We start from the raw sequence: 21,204 nt of genomic DNA on the forward strand, positions 1-21,204 counted from the left end.
GTTCATCTCTGTTTGTTTGTTCTTTAAATCTTCTAGGTCTTTGTTAAACATTTCTTGCATCTTCTTGATCTTTGCCTCCATTCTCTTTCGAGGTCCTTGATCATCTTCACCATCAGTATTCTTAATTCTTTTTCTGGAAGGTTGCCTATCACCACTTCATTTAGTTGTTTTTCTGGGGTTTTATCTTGTTCCTTCATCTGGTACATAGCCTTCTGCCTTTTGATCTTGTCTATCTTTCTGTGAATGTGGTTTTTTGTTCCACAGGCTGCAGGACTGTAGTTCTTCTTGCTTCTGCTGTCTGCCCTCTTGTGGATGAGGCTGTCTAAGAGGCTTGATGGGAGGGACTGGTGGTGGGTAGAGCTGACTGTTCTTAATTACATCTTTGTATTAATTACATGTGTACAGGTGTCAGTTATATATCCTGTCACTAAACATATTTTGAGTATTTATGTAGTCTAAGTGCTATGTATGCTGAGAGTACAAGGATAACACCTTGTATTTGAGATTTGACTTTACGATGTGTGGTCATAGGCCCTAATTACACACACACACACACACACACACACACACACACACACACACACACACACCCCTCAAGCTCCTATTATACTCTAGGTTAAAGTAAAATTACTGCTCGCAGTTAGGTTGGGGAAAAATATGTGGACAACTTGAATGGAATTATGGAGAGCAGTTTGCTAGTTGTAAGGTAATCCAAAAAAAAAAAGTGAGGGCATTGGATGATGGGAGAGAGAGTAAAGAAACAGCAGCATCACATTGGGCAAACCAAAGAAGCTTTCCTGGATGGGAGAAAGAACAGTACGGCAGCTAGAATTAAAGACTCAGTATTTTTGCATTGAGAAGCAGAAGAACATTTTATTAAATCTACCTGTGCTTCCTGAATTTCTCATGTCATTCAGTCTTTTACCTTGATACACTGGGATTATGTTATCAGCAAATTTTCTACCTGAGCTTGTCACTTATGGCAACACAGGTATTTTGTTCAACTCGCTTTGTTTAAAACGTGTTATTTATCTTCACTTACGATCATGTTAGGGTAGCCATCCTAGCCAACAAGACAGGACATTGAATACTGGCTAAATGCTTCATAACTGTGCCTTTTTGTGTTTGTCACTTGCCTTTCCTTAGATTCGGGAATACCCCATTGATGTCCAAAGCAACCAGCTTCCCTTCCTGCGGAATCCAGATATCCTGGTGGGAGAAAATGACCTAACTGCCCTTAGCTATCTACATGAACCTGCAGTTTTGCATAACTTAAAGGTCCGTTTCCTGGAGTCCAACCATATCTACACTTACTGTGGTAAGTGGGGGTATCTATTGGCTGTGTGTGTTTGAAAGTGCTTACAATCTTTAGACTTTACCTGTTCAACTCCAGTGGTTAAGAATCCTACTTTCACTCTCATTATAAGTGCCTCTCACCTGAGACCCTTGAAATGTTTGCAGTCAGTGAATGTGGCTTAATTAGGCTGCCATACCTCTCTGTGGGAGGACTGGTGTTAATCACAGCTCAAGCAGGGAAGAATTGGGCCACACCTTGTGGCTTGATGGTCAGGCACATTCCTGGAATCAGTAGGAAAGCAGTAAATCCATCCCAGTGTGCCAGCTCAGGCGTTTGCTCTCACTGTGGAGCTCACTGACGCAAATGTACAGCTGGCTTGTTTTTGTTTTTTATTGACTTTTTATTTTATATTGGAATATAGGTGATTAATAATGTGTTAGTTTCAGTTGTACAGCAAAGTGATTTAGTTATACATATATGTGTATCTCTTGTTTTTCAAATTCTTTTCCCCTTTAGGTTGTTACATAGTATTGAGCAGAGTTCCCTGTGCTATAAGTAGGTCCTTGTTTGTTATCCATTTTAAATATAGCATTGTGTACGTGTCAGTCCCAGACCCTCTATCTTTCCCCACCACACTTCCTTCTGGTAACTGTGAGTTGATTTTCCAAGTCTGTGAGTCTGTTTCTGTTTTGTAAATAACTTCATTTGTACCCTTTTTTTTTAAGATTCTATGTATAAGCGATATCATGATATTTGTCTTTCTCTGTCTGACTTACTTCACTCAGTATGACAGTCTCTGTGTCCATCCATGTTGCTGCACATGGCATTATTTCATTCTTTTTATGGCTGAGTAATATTCCATTGTATATATGTACCACATCTTCTTCACCCATTCTTCTATCAATGGACATTTAGGTTGCTTCCATGTCTTGGCTATCATAAACAGTGCTGCAGTGAACATTGGGGTGCATGTTTTTGTTTTCTGCTTGAGAAAGGGTTGCCTTTCTGTCTGACCCTCTCACTTGCCCATGTACAAACATGTGCATGATGAATATTTGTTGAATTCATGATCAGAAACCATGACAAATGCTTTTTTTAAATTTACTTTTTAATTGAAATATAATTGATTTACAATGTTGTGTTAATTTCAATATCCTGGTTTATCCCAGGATACTGAATATAGTTCCCTGTGCTATGCAGTAGGACCTTGTTATTTATGCATTCTATATGTAGTAGTTTGCATCTACTAACCCCAAATTCCCATTCCATCCCTCCCCCACCCCACTCCCCCTTGGCAACCACAAGTCTGTCCTCTACATATGTGAGTCTTTTTCTGTTTCATAGGTAGGTTCATTTGTGCCATATTTTAGATTCCACATATAAGTGATATCATATGGTATTTGTCTTTCTGACTTCACTTAGTATGATAATCTCTGTTTGCATCTATGTTGCTGCAAATGGCATTATTTTGTTCTTTTTTATGGCTGAGTAGTATTCATATATATACACACACACATACACACACACACAAATACATAAACACACATACACACAGACACACCCCACATCATCTTTATCCATTCATCTGTTGATGGACATTTAGGTTGTTTCCATGTCTTGGCTATTGTAAATAGTGCTTCTATGAACATAGGGGTGCATGTATCTTTTTGACTTACAGTTTTGTCTGTATATATGCCCAGGAGTGGGGTTGCTGGATCATGTGGTAATTCTATTTTTAGTTTTCTGAGGAACCTGCATACTGTTCTCCATAGTGGCTGCACCAACTTACATTCCCACCAACAGTGTAGGAGGGTTCCCTTTTCTCAATACATCTCCAGCATTTGTTATTAGTAGACTTTTTAATGGTGGCCATTCTGACTGGTGTGAGGTGGTGCCTCACTGTAGTTTTGATTTGCATTTCTCTCATAATTAGCGATGTTGAGCAGCTTTTCATGTGCCTATTGGTCATCTGTATGTCTTCTTTGGTGAAGTGCCTATTTAGGTCTTCTGCCCATTTTTTGATTGGGTTGTCTGTTTTTCTGTTGTTGAGTTGTATGAGCTCTATGTATATTTTGGAAATTAAGCCCTTGTTGATTGCATTGTTTGCAAGTATTTTCTCCCATTCTGTAGGTTGTCTTTTCTTTTCTTTTTTATGGTTTCCTTTGCTGTGCAAAAGCTTGTGAGTTTGATTAGGTCCCATTTGTTTATTTTTTTTATTTCTATTGTCTTGGGAGACTGACCCAAGAAAACATTGGTATGATTTATGTGCCATGACAGATGCTTTAAAGAAATGTCCTAAAATTTCTCTCATATTTTTCTTGAAATTTCTCAATTTCCCCCATCCCACATTTTGGCTTCTCTTTTTTAGACTATTGTTAAGTGCTATGGTGAAAACAAGAACCCTATATATATTGTCGTTTGAGGGGCAAAGCATTTTAGGATCTGGTTGCAGAGGCAGCTGAGGGCTTCTTTGTGGGGGGTTGTCCCATTTGTCCTTCAGTGCCTTGGTCTTATCTGTGATCCTAGGTGAGCCCTCAGGGGGTCAGGGTTCTTTTCATTGTGATATCCCACTTTGGTTTGGAATTGGCCAGCTGGCTGCTAAGTTAGGGTGAGCTTCTATGCCAGATTTCGGGAGCTGGAAATACCATGTTGATTTCAGTGCTTGAGGGAGTTTCCCAAAGCTCCTTTCCCCCAGTTGTTAGTGAGAGTTTTATTTGAAAGAAGCCCTCAGTAAGTGGGGTTTGTGTTTTTTTTTCAAAAAGATTTTTGAAAATCTCCCTTTTTGGAGAAAGGGATAAATGACCACCAGCTTCGCTTTTTACAGGCATCCCTTCTAAGAGAGGTCCGGGTGTCTGCATGCATCTATCCAAGCGTACCTTGGCTCTTCCAGCTTCAGCCTTCAGAGTGACTGATGGAGCGCAGAATTCTAAGTCATCAAGAAGCACTCTTACCTGCTGTGGAGGGGGCTGAGACATTTTAGGAAAATGTGTGACCTCAGAGTAAAATATCAACATTTGAATGGAATGAATTAGGGCTTTAGACAACTCTCAATAACCAGTAGAACATGAGAGGCTGTTTTTACAGCGAATGACTTGGAGAATTCTCTTATTAATTGGAGTTTTTCTCAGTTCTGGGCCTTATTTTTCATTCCAGGTTGTATTTTCAGGAAAACTTTCATCTGGAGAGGACTTTGTCTTTGGACTTTGTCTTTTTCCTCTCCTTGCCCTTTCTTCTTTACTTGGGCAATGTGGTTTATTAAGTTTCACGTTTCTTTCTCTCTCTCTCCTTCTCTCTTGTATTTTTTCCCTTTTTAATAGACTTTACGTTTTACAGCAATTTTAGGCTGAGAGCAAAACTGAGTGGAAGGTACACAGACTTCCCATATAACCCCTTTCCCAACACATGCAGAGCCTTCCCCACTATCACCATTCTGCTCAAGAGTGAAACATTTGTTAAAATTGATGAACCCACAATGACACATCGCTATCACCCAAAGTCCATAGTTCACATTAGGCCGCTCTTGGTGTTGTGTGTTCTGCGGGTTTAGACAAATGTATAATGACATGTAGCCACCGTTATGGTATCATAACAGTAGTTTCACTGCCCTAAAAGTCATCTGTGCTCTGCCTGTTCATCCCTCTCTCCCCGCTAAGCCCTGGCAACAACTGAGTTTTTATACTGTCTCTATAATTTTGCCTTTATAGAATATCATATGGTGTAGTTACAGTGTGTAGCCTTTTCAAATTTCACCTAGTAATATGTATTTAAGTTTTCTCCATGTCTTTTCACATCTTGATAGATCATTTCTTTATAACACTGATATTCCATTATTCAATGTACCACAGTTTGTCCATTCACCTACTGTAGAACATCGTTGCTTCTGAGTTTTGGCAATTATGAATATAGCTGTTATAAACATCCACGTGCAGGTTTCTGTGTGGATATGTGTTCGACTCCTTTAGCTAAATACCAAGGAGTGTGATTATTGGATCATATGGTAAGATTATGTTTAGTTTCATAAGGAGCTTCCAAAGTGGCTGTGCCCTTTTGCATTACCACCAGTGATGAAATAAGAGTTCCCTTTGCTCCACATCCTCTCCAGCATTTGACCTTGCCGGTGTTCTGGATTTGGGCCATGCTAATAGGTGTATAGTGGTATCTCATTGGTGTTTCAGTCTGCATTTCCCTAATGACTTACGATGTGGAGCATCTTTTCCCATGCTTATTTGCCATCTCTATATCTTCTTTGGTGAGGTGTTTGTTTAGGTCTTTTGCCTATTTTTTAGTTAGATGGTTCATTCCCTTACTGTTGGGTTTTAAGGGTTCTTTGTATATTTTGGGTAACAGTCCTTCATCAGATATGTCTGTGGCTTCTCTTCTCATTCTCTTGACTGTGCTTCTTTTCACACACCAGAAGGGAGCACAATGTAGGAGCTCTCCCATCTTGGCAGGGACCCTTTGCATTCTTGCCTTCTCTTCCCCAGATGACTGGAAAAGCTCACATTTTTTGTACCCATCAGTGGTTCCCTTGAGATCCAGAATATGTTTATGTGAAAGAAAAAGGCATGAATTTGTCTTATCTTGAATATTGAGTTTGTTTTTTTTCTCGCCCTTCACATTCTCAAATATCAATTTACCTTACCCTTCCGTAAAAGATCTTCAGGGTGAGAGGATTTGCTAACTCCTCATTCAACATGTAGTTATTGAGTCCACCATTGCAATATGTCCTTTTGGGGACACAAGATGGGAAAAATAGTGAAGTGAAAGATAATGCATGATATAGTGTGATGTGAGACAATAAAAAATAGCCAACACTCAGTGCTTACTGTGCAAATCTGAATGGTGTGAATGTTCTCTCTGTTAATCATTTTACCCTCAGGATAACCAGGGAAATGCAATTATTATCCCCATTTTGCAGTCTAGGAAACTAAGGCACTCAGAGGTTAAGTAATTTGGCAAAGTCACACAATTAATAATCAGCTGACGCATAGCACAGGGAGATCAGTTTGGTGCTTTGTGACCCCCTAGAGGGGTGAGATAGGGAGGGTGGGAGGGAGACGCACGAGGGAGGGGATATGGGGATATATGTACACGTATAGCTGATTCACTTTGTTATACAGCTGCAACTAACACAACAATGTAAAGCAATTGTACTCCAATAAAGATGTTAAAAAATAAAAATAAAAAATAATCGGCTGAGCCGAGATTTGCCATTACGATGTGTAAATCGTATTTCCTGTTCACAAGTTGTTTATATTTTAGTTAAGACAACCCACATACAAATGAGAAATTAATAATCCCTCTTTTAGATTTTAATTCTGAGATTTTTTTTTTAAGCCTAATACCTGTTGGCCGGGTTAAGTACCCTCCTCTTTCTGATCCTGCAACACTCTGTACATGTGTATTTTATGAATTCAATTTGTTGAGCATTTGTGCGTGCGTGTTTGTGTGTGTGTGTGCACACGTCCCTGTGCATATTATGCTTATTACATGCTCTAGGGCATTTGGAGGCCTGGCCTGTCATTCTTTTCTCCATCAGGGCCTAGCAGAGTGCCTGATAAACACACATACATCTGGATTTAGTTGAGTGATTGGTTAAGACTCATTCTGTTCTCTTTCCTTCTTTAGTTCTGATGTACATGAACAGGGGCCTGTAAAGCTCTTGTCACGAGGCCGTCGTGCTCTCAGAACTGACTGCATTTTCTGTTTGCAGGGATCGTGCTTGTTGCCATTAATCCTTATGAACAGCTGCCAATCTATGGCCAAGATGTCATCTATGCCTACAGTGGCCAAAACATGGGGGATATGGACCCTCACATCTTCGCTGTGGCCGAGGAAGCCTACAAGCAGATGGCCAGGTAAGAATAACCTCAGCCCAGAAGTCCTCCTGGGTAGAGTCAGAGGGAAGAAAAGGGAGTTTCTGCCTTCTTTGGCTGCCTTTTCTCAGTGGTGGAGTGGTGATTCTGGGATTGAGGAAGAGTCTTGGGAGCCAAACCAGCTCAGGTTCTTTTCTTACCGCGTTTCCTCATGTCTTCGTCTTCTTCTTGTGAACCTGAGCCTTGGCTTGGAGAACAGTGGCTCCTTAGACTTATTTCAGTTTTGAGCAATGCAGTTAATGCCTAGTGTGTCATCTCTCCTTGACTTTCTTTTGGCCTTCTCTCCTCCCCTCCAGGTGTAATGAATCCATTTTATACCATCACCATTCATTTTGCAGATCTCACTGAAGGCTCCCTTTTGAAGGAACCAGGACTCTGACAACTTCTTGAGATGCCAGGCATTTGGGGCAGATACCGAAATTTCAAATTAGCAGTTATGCATCGTGGTTTCGGGTTTTTAGCCTGGAAGTGGAGTTCTGTGTAGGCACTTAAGCAGGTCTGATTTTCGAACTCTGAAAGATAGGTCCAGGTCTGTTTCATCAGAAGGTGGGCTAGGTGAGTGTATTGGTCAGGGTTCTACAGGGCAACGGAACCAATATGGAGTGTGTGTGCGCGCACGTGCGTGTGTGTGTATGTAAAGAGGGGGATTTTTATCTTAAGGAATTGGCTCATGCAATTGTGGAGGCTTGGCATGTCCAAAATCTGCAGGGTAGGCTGGCAGGCTGGAGATCCAGGGGAAAAATACTGCATTTTGAGTCTGAAGGCTTTCTACTAGCAGAATTCTCTTCGGTGGGGATGTCAAATGTTTTTCTCTTATGATCTTCAACTGCTTGGGTGAGGCCCACCCAAGTCTACTGATGTAAATGTTCATTTCACCTAGAAAAGAGCACCTTCATAGCAGTAAACATAGTCAAACAGACTAATGTTTGACCAAATGTCTGGGAACTGTGGCCTAATCAAGTTGACACATAAAATTAACCACCACAGTGTTGGTCTTGAACTGTCAAGATATAGTATAGGGAAAGATAGTTTTACCAAAGTTTTGGTGGAAATGCATTTTTCCAATTAACAGAAAAATGCTGGATCCTTTCAGCTAAATCTTTTTTGCCACCTCTAGAGAATATCTTACAGAGCTAGCAGGAAAGGTAGGAGTCCTTTGTGGGGAGGAGGGCTGCTTAGGCTAATTTAGTGAGAGGAGTGAGAAAGAATCCCACTTAAGGTGGTCTGTGCTTCGGTGGATATCAGGGTGTAATTTTCAGCCCAATGAAAATTTCCATGAGGAAAGACTGTTAATATAAGTTTCCTTACTAATTTATAATGTTTTATTGCTGGCTGTGGAGATGAGTATGTAAAAGGTCTGTTTTCTTATGGATACACAGTGACCATATTCAATATAAGCAGTGATTGGAGAACAGCAATATAATAAGTAGAATGATCTAAAACCATTTTATTTCTCCCAAATGTTATAGATTGTGGAGCTAAAATGGTCATGACCTTTGATCTCTCTGATGCCATAAAACGACCACATTCTATGTTCATCTGCTATCAGGGCTTGACCTGGAGTCGCTTAGCTTGGTAAGCGGTTGAGGCACACACCTCTGGACTGAAGTGTAGTTCAAGGTCGGATCACGTGTGGAGAAGGATGAGGGGTAGCGTGATGCAGCACACGGCCTCGCTCAGGTGTATGCACAGTGGAGGGGGACCTGGGGTCTGGACAGGCTTCTACATCTTGGGAGAATCACTTAAGCCAAGTCATCATTTGCTTCATGTGAAGATTATCCTTCCTCCTTTATGGATGGTTTCTTTATGGCTCTAAAATGGAAGGTGAGTATGGCATGGTTCTGATGACTTCCTTCCATGCTAAAAGTTCCGCCAGCTCCCTGAGACTTGTCCTTTCATGGATGTCACTGATGTTTGTTTTTCATTCCATTCTCCTCTTCTAGCCAGTTGCACTTAGATGTATCAGAAGTTGCTGTTCCTTATCAGACTTCTTGAGGCTCCCCTACAGCTTTGAGAAACATCTAGCCTCCACTTTTATCCATACCATAGATCCTTTTGATTAAATACCTCCCTTCCTTTCCGTGCCGGAAGCTGTGCTCTTGGGTTATTTCACTTGTTTGGGTCCTTGTTCACACCTGTTAGAGGGAAAGGGCAGGTGTGGGCATCCAGGGTGGTGGTGATATGATCTTGCCTATGGTAATGCATTTGATGATTAAGGGGTTTGGATGTTAAAGTTGGACAAGGAGTTGCTTCCTCAAGGATTTTCTTTAAAGTGCTAAGGTTTATAATCGTCTTACCCACTGAGTCCTAGGGTGTAGCCAAATAATTTTGCTGAAATTCTTGTGCAGTTTTTGCTCATGAACGTGCATTAGAAGCATGAGGCCAGCACACGTGGCCACAGGAGAGAGGAGCTATTTTTGTATAAGTTCTGTTGTCAGCAGCTCATGGTTCCTGCTGTTGATCTGAGAGGCATATTAGAAGCCCCAGCAGAATCTTTGCAGGGAAAGAGGGAGACCCACTGGTCAGATGCAGGGACGGTTTTTTGCTGCATTTCCATTATGGGCCTTCTCTGTCAACTTTGAATACTAGAACACGTTCATTTAACAATACTTGCCAACTGTACTGTGCTCTTCCTGACTCATCAGCAGTTTTTGAAATAGTTGTTATGTGGATCAAGTAGCCACAGTCTAACACAGTTTGCTTTGAATCTGAGCCTCCATAACCGCTGGGCAAAATAAAGGTACAAGAAACTGAAGTTAATGACTCCCAGTCTTCTGTGACTCTGAGTCAGTTGGCCTTGGACTCAGCAGTTCTTTCTCTTGATTCACCGGGGACTGGATTTTCTTTCTTCATGTCGTTCACACTGGGACACTCCAATTCTTGATGCTTTGAGTGTGTGGGAGGAGTCTGTCAAAGCTCGAAGGGATAAATCCAGACCTTCATCCCCATCCTGAGGTTTCCACCCAGAATCTTGTGCTGGATGGAAAGGTTGAGGAGACACAATAACAAGATGATTGGTTCATTGTCCCTATATCCCTGTTGACTTCAAGACTAGGCTTGAGAGTAAGCGGAGATTCACAGTGAATAAAAAGGCTAAGCTAGTATAAAACATCAAATTCGTGAATTCTGTCTTCCACATAAGAGACTATAGTTCCCGTGAGAAAGGAGACTGACCGCGGCTTTATTTCTGCTCCTCCCTTGTTCAGGATCCGAAATGCCCATTCCCTCATTTTTACCTCCCCTGATTCCAGCCTCAGCTCCTGTGTTAAGTCATATCAGCCAACGTTTGTGAAGTATCAATTATTTGATAGGCTGCTTCCCGAATGAACACTAAGAAATGTGAGACCACTCCCCACTTCTTAAGGCGCCAACAGTCTAGTCTGGTTGGAGAGAGAGGACACAGTAGGCCAAAAAGCCTGTAACTGCAGGAAGTGTAAATTGAAGCCATGCTCGGCGTTGTTTGAATTGAGTTTGGAGATGATTGTCACACCTGGGCCAAGAAAACTGTAGCATTTAAGCTGGATCTTGATGAATTGGTAGGATGTGTAGAGTGAGAAGCAGAACTCTAGGTGGGTGGAGTAGAGTGATCAATACCCTAACAGTGGGGCATCAACAAGTGCGGTCACAAAACCACAGTGACATAGTGCTTCACACCCCCTAGGATGTTTGTCATCAGAAAGACATAACAACAAGAATTGGCAAAGATGTGGAGAAATTAGAATCCTCATACGCTGCTGGTGGGAATGTAAAATGGTGCAGCTGCTTTGTAAAATAGTCCAGCAGTTCTTCAGAAGGTTAGACAGAGTTACCACGGGAGTCAGCAATTCTACTCTTATGTATGTACCCAAGAGAAATGAAAACGTGTTCACCCAGAACCTCATCCACAAACATTCATAGCAGAATTATTCACAGTAGCCAAAAGGTGGGGAAAAAACTAAATATCCATCAACTGACCAATGGATAAAGTGTGGTTATAGCCATACAGTGGAATACTGTTTGGTACATGAAAAGGAACAAAATACTGATACAGGGATGAACTTGAAAATATGCTAATGAAAGAAGCCAGACATCAAAGAAGCCGTACTGTGCGATTCCACTTATATGAAATGTCCAGAGTAGACAAATATGTAGAGAGAGGTAGGTTAGTATTTGCCTAGGGCTGGAGGTTTGAGGGGAATGGGGAGTGACTGCTGATGAGGATGTCTTGTTTTTTTAAGTGGTGGCGACGGTGGGGGGCGGGTGATGAAAATTTTCTGCAGCTGATTGTGTGGGTGGGTGCACAGCTCTGCAGATGCCCTGAAACCCACTGAATTGTGTACTTTAAATGGGTGAATCGTGTGTTCGATGAACTATATCTCAAAAAAGCTATTATTCACAAAAGGCGTGGTTAGGGAACCAGCACCCAGGAAAGCTTAACCTATGTGGTAAGTGCGTCTGCGTCGGGGGTGTGTGGACGGTAGAGTTAGAGGCAGGGTGGCCAGACGGTGGAGGCCTCTGAAGGCCGGGGTGAACTTTGGGAGAAAAGCGTGTTCTATTATCAAAGGGTACAGAGATGGTCAGACGACTCTTGGAAACCCTGGATTAATCAAGTGAACCATCTGCCTTCAAGGCAGGGGGCTTCTCAGGGTACTTATGTTGACATGCATTCTGGAGTCTCCAGTCTCCACGATGGGGATGCATTATGCTGGGTTTGCAAATCATGTTTAGACACAAAACTGTCTTCAAGGACTCTTTGGGAAATGATGGCCTAGAGCAATGGATACATTTTAGAGCCTGTTAGATAAAGAGATAATATGACACAAGGGATGTTCAAAGACCAATTTTTCTCTGATGGGCCCTATTTCAAAATCGCTTCCTTCTCTCCATATTCCTATACCATTTCCAAGGATGAGAACACCTTCTCATGAGTAGTTTAGATTCTTGCGGAAATACCTTGCCTGTTTCAATGACCTCTGTGTAATGATTGATAGTAGATGCTGAAGCTGGAATTCAGACCCGGTCTCTGCCCCAAAGCCCTTTGTACCTGCTGAGAAGCTGTACTCCCTCCATCACTGGTGCCTGTCGACTGGCCCCAGGTAGTCTTCCCAAAACAGAGCAAACTCTGGTCCTCAGGGCCATGAGGACCGAAGGATAGACCTTTTGCCTTAATGTTTCAAAAGTGTCTAAATTCCAGAGTGAGATTAGAGTTTCGGTGTATTTTGTAGCTCTGCTGGTAGGAGTGGGCCACCTTCTTGTGCTCCCCAGGTCTGATCCTTTTTTTTTTTTTTTTTTTTTTTTTTACCTTTTGTGTTCTTTCCTGAAAGAGAGTGGGGACACTGCAGAGCAAATTCATTTGCTCGGGTAGCCAAGGTAATAGAGCACACACATTTCCATCTGGCTCTGCGGTGCTGCTGAGCTGTGACTAATAGTGAAAGATGGGACTGCTCCTGTTCGGGGTCCCGGGGAGGGGAAGTGCAGCTCGGCCCACCTGTGGCAGCCGATTGAAACCTGCCCCCACCTGTGGGAGTGCTCCAAAAGAAATCCTGACTGTGAGATGTGTTGCAGAGGGAGAGAGGTAATGAGAAAGTTCTACGTTTTCCATCTTCAGAGGTCAAAAAAGAAAAAATAGAATTGACAACTTTATCTTCCTGGTCATTGGGGTGGCATACTCTGGGATAGACAAGAACGGACTCAGGAGATTTCAGCATCTCTTTTGGGCTGCAGACTCTGTGGAATTCGGATCTTTGGGAAAATAATTTTTTAAAAGAACTGCAGGGACTTCCCTGGTGGTGCAGTGGTTGAGAGTCCGCCTGCCGATGCAGGGGACACGGGTTCGCGCCCCGTTACGGGAAGATCCCACATGCCGCGGAGCGGCTGGGCCTGCGTGTCCGGAGCCTGTGCCCCGCAACGGGAGAGGCCACAACAGTGAGAGGCCCGTGTACTGCAAAAAAAAAAAAAAAAAAAAAGAACTGCACATAGGTGACCGAAATTCACACTTTGCTTTGAGATCAAGTTTTAACTAGAATGATGTCAGTTTCTTTCTTCCTTTTTGATGTAAGGTAGTTTATTATTCTGGGTTGTATAGTTTGGGGAAGTTTGGGATGTGAAGTACTTTCTGATTGAGCCTCATGTTTTCAGTGTTGAGAGCAGAGCCAGGTTTTGTTTCTCTGTAAGATGTTTGCTGTACGGGAGTGTCCAGGGGTCTGTCCCTGGCGATGTCTCTCCCACCTACTGTGTGTCCATGCACAAACCCTTCGGGGCCTGTGGTTCTCAGTGAGTCCACCCTTTAAGGAGAATAGTGGCATCACCTCAGAGAGGGATTTGGACCTGCGAGAGGTCATGAGGAACCTTTAAAACCCGTTGAGTGCTATAAAAATTGGGGGAGCTGATGTTAAAGCTGACGGACAGCTTCCTTGGCTGTCGTTGAACACAAGTGACGGCATCGCTGGGGAGGTCAGTGGTTAGGGAGCAGCGACTTCCTGGATTTTTACAGTAAAGTCTGAAGCTGTGACTTCATTCAGCCCTGACTTTTGGCTGCAGTTTTGCTTTCCTTCCCATTCCTTATGATTTCAGGTCAGGGCTAGGTTGCTTTAGGACAAGGTATAGGAGATGTTCAAGATGTCCGAACACAGGAATGACTTTGTCTCCTCTCTGCCATTATCTCATTTCTCGAACATGCCCTGGGTAGTTAGTTCCCTTTGTTCAGATTCTTCCCAGGGTGCTGTCTTCCCCAGGCTCTTCTCCTGCACTTACTCCTCCCTGCTTCCCTCATCTCCTCTCCATGCCCCCCTGCTCAGCCATGCCTGTACACCCCTCTCCCTCCCCACGGGGTGCCCCAGCACCGAGGTCGATAGCATCATTTGATCCTTTATCATCTCTTAGACTGTACAGTTTCTTTATATTTCTACCTACCCTGTTGAAAATTCTAGTTATATTATTTAGATTTGAGTGTAGGGGAAAGTTAAGTATGCAGTGAATGTGGCTAATTATGACATCCCTGTGTTAAAAGAAATTGATGGTAAGTGTATATTGTCATCTCCTTTTAAAATTGTGAGTTTAGAAAAGAATAGGACCGGATCACTTCTGTGACACTGCAGAGGTCATGAATGTTACTAATAGTCAAGTCCCATATCAAAAATCATAGAGCTGAAAGATACTTCATTTTGTTAGTAACCACTTTTTATCTTACCTGGGGAATGACGTCATGTTAGGAAAGGACCTGCAGTCATTTGGTAGGAACTGGCTAAGCTGTAGGGACACTGGAGACCGCATCCCCGCCACTGGTCCTTTGGGTGCTGCTTGACCATTCCTAGTCCATGTAGCTGTGTCTCTCAAGCGTGTTCCATTTTTAACAGCTTTCATTGTCGGGAACTTCTCCATCACGCAGCACTCCACTCGTCTCCAGTCGCCTTCACCTGTGGCTCTGAGCTCTGTCCTGAGCAGCTACACAGGACAGTGAGCATTTCCTTACACGTGGCAGCCCCCTCCCGACTCTGGCTGAGCATCCTGGCTCCCACAGCCATTCCTTCTGAGCATAGCTTTCAGTCCCTCTCCCACTGTGGGTCGCCCCTGGACACCATCCGGTCTTTCTCTCTGATATCCGTGGTCTCTGAATGCGGTCTGCCAGGAGAGGCGAAGAGTTCCTCCTTACAGAGAGTTTCTGTTACAGAGCCGACAATTGCACTGACTTGGCAGGCATTTCATATTGCTGATTTTTACTAAGTTTGCAAGCTGTCAAATTCCTATTTCCCCTCCCCCTGCCCACATATGCACAAGAATTATTTTATTACCACTGTAACGAGGTTTAATTGACTAGCAATAAGCTGCACCTATTGAAAGTGCAGTTACATTAAATTGCACGTACAGTCTGACAGATTTTGACATATGTGTACACCCACGAAACCATCACCATGATCCAGGTAATGAATATTCCCTTAACTTCGAAAAGTTTCTCCTTCTAAGATATGTTTCCCTCATTCTGCAACTTGCACGATTGATTTTTTTATATGCTGAGCAGGATTCAGAGTTACCTGTATTAAATTTCACCTTTTGTCCCTGTGTTCCAATATTCCAGGGTATCTCTTTGAATCTTGATTATTGCATTTGATATTTTAAGTCTCCCTGGCTTGATGCATGTGCAAATTTAACAGATCTTTTGCTTCCATCCTTATCTACAGATGAGGAGATGTTAACCCGGCTGGATTGCTATAACATGCTGGGAGCAGTTCTTTGACTAAGAACTGATAATTTAATCTAATAGAAATAAAAACTTATGTCCTTACCTGTATTTTAAATCGTGTTAAAACCTGTGCGCACCAGGTTGGTCAGGCGTGATTTTCAGGGGCTCATGTCTGAGGAGGTGGGCACGCCAGACCCCAGTTAGCAGCCCAGCCTCACTGCTTCCTTCCCGTGTTTCACCTGGTCATGTTCTTTCACCTAAGTTCCTCCATTTCCTCAGCTGAAGCAAGAGGATCGTTGTGTGTACTTCCATCCTCGGGTTATTGTAAGAGATAACCGGCCCCTGAGCAGCCGTCCCGCGCCGGGCAGGACCCAGTGGACACGCTCTCGAGCTTCCCCCCCGCGTTGTCGTTACCCAGCCTGGTTCTGCTGTCAGAGTCACACTCGTCACCTCACACGGGCTGCTTTCAGAATTCATAGTGGTGCTGACATATGAATAAGATTTCGTTTTACGTGGTGTCTGAAATAATTTTCAGTGAAAAAAAGCTGGTAAAATATGAAGGCTAGCAGGATGAAATGACATTTCTGTTTACATCATGCTAATGCCTTCACACCACGTTAGCTACTCTTTTTTTAACTGCGTGTCTTTACATTTATTTCCCGAAAGACAAGAGTGGCCGTGGACCTCGTGTGCTCATGTGCCCACGTTTAGTAGGAGAGGAAGGTGCCGTAAAGCGCAGCGGCTCGGCGTCCAGGGACAGGACTGCCTTGGCTCTCAGAACAGAGGAGCCGTGTGACCTTGGCAAGCCACTTAACCTTATTTTGCATCAGTGCCTGCGTCTTTAACATGGGGATAAATAGTGTCTAAATCACCAGATTGTTAGAATTAAATTAGTTGATAAATGAAAAGTGCTTAGAATGATTTCTGGCACAGAGTAAGTGTTCAGTAAGTGTCTGATACAGTGGTGGTGGTGATAATCTGGTGATAAATAATACTGATGATTTGATAAGTAATGTCATTATCATTTCATAGTGTCCAAAGGAAAGAAGTGCTGGAAGGAGACATCAGGGCTGAGCTGGATTCCCTTTATAGGTCGCCCTCAGAGAACAGATGGTCCTTCAGGCCCAAGGGAATCGTAGAAGGCTGGCCATTCCACGTGATTAGCAATGTTCTTTTGGATTTATAGGCTTGTGTTTGAAATTAGAATTAAAGAAGTTTATAGGTTGTTGCTAATCTGTCTAGAGGAAATACAGCCTCAGTGGCACTATGTCTAAACCTATTTTTTGTCATATACAGAAAACCAACAGCTTTGAGTTTTGAACTTAAAGTGAAGTTGCACTGTTTGTTACTCGCTCAGCAGCTCCTAGAACAGTGTTAGAATGTGGACACCACTGCCCTTCGGTGATGGAATCTGTAAGCTTAAGCAAAAGGAAAGTAATACAATACACTGCAGGAACCAAGTGATTATTCGATTGCTTTTATAGGCAGTTGCTTGAGGGACAGCCTGCCTGATATCACTAACTGAGCATGTGGTGGAGGCCGGAAAAACAGTTTTTCCCATTTTTGGATTGGGTTGTTTGTTTTTTTGTTATTGAGCTGCTTGTAAATTTTGGAAATTAATCCTTTGTCAGTTGCTTCATTTGCAAATATTTTCTCCCATTCTGAGGGCTGTCTTTTGGTCTTGTTTATGGTTTCCTTTGCTGTGCAAAAGCTTTGAAGTTTCATTAGGTCCCATTTGTTTATTTTTGTTTCTATTTCCATTTCTCTAGGAGGTGGGTCAAAAAGGACCTTGCTGTGATTTATGTCATAGAGTGTTCTGCCTATGTTTTCCTCTAAGAGTTTTATAGTGTCTGGCAGCTCAATAACAAAAAAACAAACAACCCAATCCAAAAATGGGCAGAAGACCTAAATAGACATTTCTCCAAAGAAGATATACAGACTGCCAACAAACACATGAAAGAATGCTCAACATCATTAATCATTAGGGAAATGCAAATCAAAACTACAATGAGATATCATCTCACACCAGTCAGAATGGCCATCATCAAAAAATCTAGAAACAATAAATGCTGGAGAGGGTGTGGAGAAAAGGGAACACTCTTGCACTGCTGGTGGGAATGTGAATTGGTACAGCCACTATGGAGAACAGTATGGAGGTTCCTTAAAAAACTACAAATAGAACTACCATATGACCCAGCAATCCCGGTACTGGGCATATACCCTGAGAAAACCATAATTCAAAAAGAGTCATGTACCAAAATGTTCATTGCAGCTCTATTTACAATAGCCCGGAGATGGAAACTTCATCGGATGAATGGATAAAGAAGTTGTGGCACATATATACAATGCAATATTACTCAGCCATAAAAAGAAACGAAATTGAGCTATTTTGTAATGAGGTGGATAGACCTAGAGTCTGTCATACAGAGTGAAGTAAGTCACAAAGAGAAAGACAAATACTGTATGCTAACACATATATATGGAATTTAAGAAAAATAAATGTCATGAAGAACCTAGGGGTAAGACAGGAGTAAAGACACAGACCTACTGGAGAATGGACTTGAGGATATGGGTGGGGGGAAGGGTGAGCTGTGACAAAGCGAGAGAGAGGCATGGACATATATACACTAACAAACGTAAGGTAGATAGCTAGTGGGAAGCAGCCGCATAGCACAGGGAGATCACCTCGGTGCTTTGTGACCGCCTGGAGGGGTGGGATAGGGAGGGTGGGAGGGAGGGAGACTCAAGAGGGAAGAAATATGGGAACATATGTATATGTATAACTGATTCACTTTGTTATAAAGCAGAAACTAACACACCATTGTAAAGCAATTATACCCCAATAAAGATGTTAAAAAAACAAAAACAAAACAAAAACAAAACAACTTTTCCCAAGTGGATGGAAGTGAGACTCGGTCACTTCTGGTCCCTGCGGTGGTGCATCAGTTGGTTAGAGCAACGGTCTGCTGGGGCACATTGGTTTTTGGAAGATTCACTGGCATGTGGGAAGAAAATATTAGAACTTTATTTTTCACAATCTTTTAAGGTTTAAAATTCTGTTGGTGTATCTCTTGTAATATGCACAGTGTATTAGTACAGTAGCACAGAAAGTAATTTATGAATACATATTTCAGGGGGAGCTTGCTCACAGTTTTCCTAATAGGGGAAAAGAGAGGACTAGTTTCGTGTCCAGGGCAGTGTCTACACCCATAAATGCAGTTGTCTTTGTGGACTAGTTCATGGTCCCCAGAGGAAATCTGTCCCCTGGCCCCGTGGTTCTTATTGGTGTGCTACCGTGGAAAGAAGGTGAGAGAAGGTGGCTGGCTCAGTGCAAGCCATCCCCATCATAGGAGACATATAAGGAAAACATGGCCATTATTCCTCTATCAGTGTCACTTTCCTAGACTGAGTTAAAGAGCACTGCTCTTTTAGTAGCTTTCTGATTACATCAGAACATAGGTTCTCATGTAACAGTGGACAGTGTTTTGTCTCAAAAAAGAAAAAGAAGAAAGCCTTGGGGAGGTCCTTTATAATGGAGATAAATTGTTAGAATTGAATTTTAGTACTGGCCTTGCCCATGGAGGGAGTAAGCAGAGGTTACCCCAGATGACTCCACTTCAGAACCATGGAGAGAATTCCCCCCTCCCCCGCCCCCGCCACACACACACACCTGCTTTACTGAACCAGAATTTAAGGGGTGAAACCAAATTATCTCTTTAAAAAGCTCTACAACTGATTCAGAAAGGAGTAAGTCTTTGACAGGCGTTTGGGAAATTTTTAGAATAGATGAGTCTCTATGATTTGGGGGATTCAGAGCTGGTGCTCACAAGAAGAGTCCGTGTCACAAGCTTTAATTGTCTTCTTAGCCTTTAAGCTCTGCTTGGTTGCTTTTAGCATCTCAGTATGAATTAAGACTCTGAGAGTGAACTTTGATCAAGGAAAGAAGTTACAGAATTTGAAAGCCTGTTAGAAGGTAGAGGATCCTCCAAATATAGCAGATGCCTAGCTTTTCCTGCCGTGATTCTCAACCCTGGCTGCACAGGAGAATCTCTAGGGAGGTTCCAAACTAGCCATGGCCAGGCCTCACCCCCAGAGGTTGAGTTAATCAGATGGTGCTCAGGTGGTGATATAAACACTTCCACGTGCTGTCTGAGTGAAGCATGTTGAGAACTTTGCTGAAACCACCTGTGTAACTCAGGCGATCCACCTGGTCTTTGTCAACAGCAGAGTGTTGGGAAGTGAAGGGACTCTTCTGTGCACAGGTAACGTTGTAGAAAGCCTGCAGGCCATGCAGCACGTCCAGGAGAAGGCCCTGTGTTTATGTCCTTTAGAAGCACAGTGGGCAGATTTAAAAGCAAATGCTTTTGAGTCCACCTGGCTCCTGTCCCCATCATAGATCAATGATTTGGGAAGCCAGAGGAGGGGCACCTACAGCCAAAAGGTGATGGAAATTAATTCGGTCCTCTGTATTCCCAGAACTAGAGAAGAAAATGCCTCATGGTCAATGAGTTGCTTTTAAAAAGGTGTCCCTTTTGTTTAAAAAGGGAATTAACGTTCTTCAGAAGAGCAAGTACCAAGAGTACTTAGAAGTGTGGGATGTCTTTTTAGAAAATGCTGTGTAGGGCTTCCCCGGTGGCACAGTGGTTAAGAATCCGCCTGCCAATGCAGGGCACATGGGTTCGAGCCCTGGTCCGGGAAGATCCCACATGCCATGGAGCAAGTAAGCCTGTGCACCACAACTACTGAGCCTGCCCTCTAGAGCCCGCGAGCCACAGCTACTGAGCCCGCCTGCCACAACTACTGAAGCCCACGTGCCTAGAGCCCGTGCTCCACAACAAGAGAAGCCACCACAATGAGAAGCCTGCGCACCTCAACGAAGAGTAGCCCCTGCTCGTGGCAACTAGAGAAAGCCCACATGCAGCAATGAAGACCCAATGCAGCCAAAAATAAAATAAATAAATTTTAGAAAAAGAAGAAGAAGAAAATGCCTTGTACCTAGTAAGAGAGGGATGAAGAGCAGGGGGACATCCTAGTATCCAGCGGCTTCTGATTAGTTATACTTAGTAGCTAGCAGTACTGTACCCCTAACGGTGTGGTTACTGAGAGGTTACTGGGGACCTGTTAATATAGGTGTGTGAACTGTGTGGAGTCTAGCTGCGTTTAGCTTAAATGTGGAGTACCAGTCTTCAGTTAAGATATTGGGGATCGATATATGCTCACTCCAGTTGGTTTTGCTTCCCCACTGGGTCGTTGGGCTCCTAGAGTTTTATTCCATTTATCATTGCACATATTGATCCATCATAATTGCCTGATGTGTAGGAATTCTAGCTCAGCAATCCAAAGCAGAGATTTTTCTTCCCAGTTGTATGAGGTTGTCATTTCTACAATGCTGTTCATTTTACTTCCTTGTATTTGTAGATATTTTATTTTGCAGAGTATATGTTCATGAAATACATAGAATAACTAACAGTTCCCTTCTTGGAGCTGGAAGGCTTTTGAGGTCAAATCTTCTGGGATAGGGGTTCCTTTTCAGCATCTTCAATGTTATGGTACCCAGTCTTTCTGGAAACTTCTAGTCTCCCTCATTGCACTGTTTGAAACTCAGAGGTGAGCAGATATCCTGCTGTCACTTACTCCCACCCTCGTTTTGGAGCAGCCACCAGAACAGATTGGTCTGGGAATGCACCTTTAGCCTTTTCTCCTCTAAGTTAGACTCTTCCTGGTCTGGCTAGTGTTCCTCGTGTGACGGTTCAGAATTCTGATTGACTTCCTTTGAGTATATTCCAGTTTTTCAGTGTACCCCATGAAATGTGGCATCCGTAATTAAGCCCAGAGTGTAGATCCAGAGTGACCAGAGAAGGAGTCCGTGGCCA

At 42.9% G+C, this 21,204-nt stretch overlaps 1 protein-coding gene across 4 annotated transcripts in view; it reads left to right on the forward strand.

The window, feature by feature from the left end:
- The window catches only part of MYO5B (myosin VB), a 387,779-nt gene that overhangs the window by 172,834 nt on the left and 193,741 nt on the right, over positions 1 to 21,204 (forward strand). For 3 of the 4 annotated variants that reach the window (XM_033421389.2, XM_033421388.2, XM_049697846.1), the window contains exons 3-4: positions 1,147 to 1,318; positions 7,011 to 7,155. In XM_033421389.2, coding sequence (XP_033277280.1) covers positions 1,147 to 1,318; positions 7,011 to 7,155 — 317 coding nt within the window. Of the gene's footprint in view, positions 1 to 1,146; positions 1,319 to 7,010; positions 7,156 to 7,469; positions 7,729 to 8,642; positions 8,749 to 21,204 lie in introns of those variants that run through there. The other variant, XM_033421390.2, reaches the window with a different exon arrangement.

This window comes from Orcinus orca, chromosome 15 (assembly GCF_937001465.1).
Source record: "Orcinus orca chromosome 15, mOrcOrc1.1, whole genome shotgun sequence".
Taxonomy (NCBI): Eukaryota; Metazoa; Chordata; class Mammalia; order Artiodactyla; family Delphinidae; genus Orcinus; species Orcinus orca.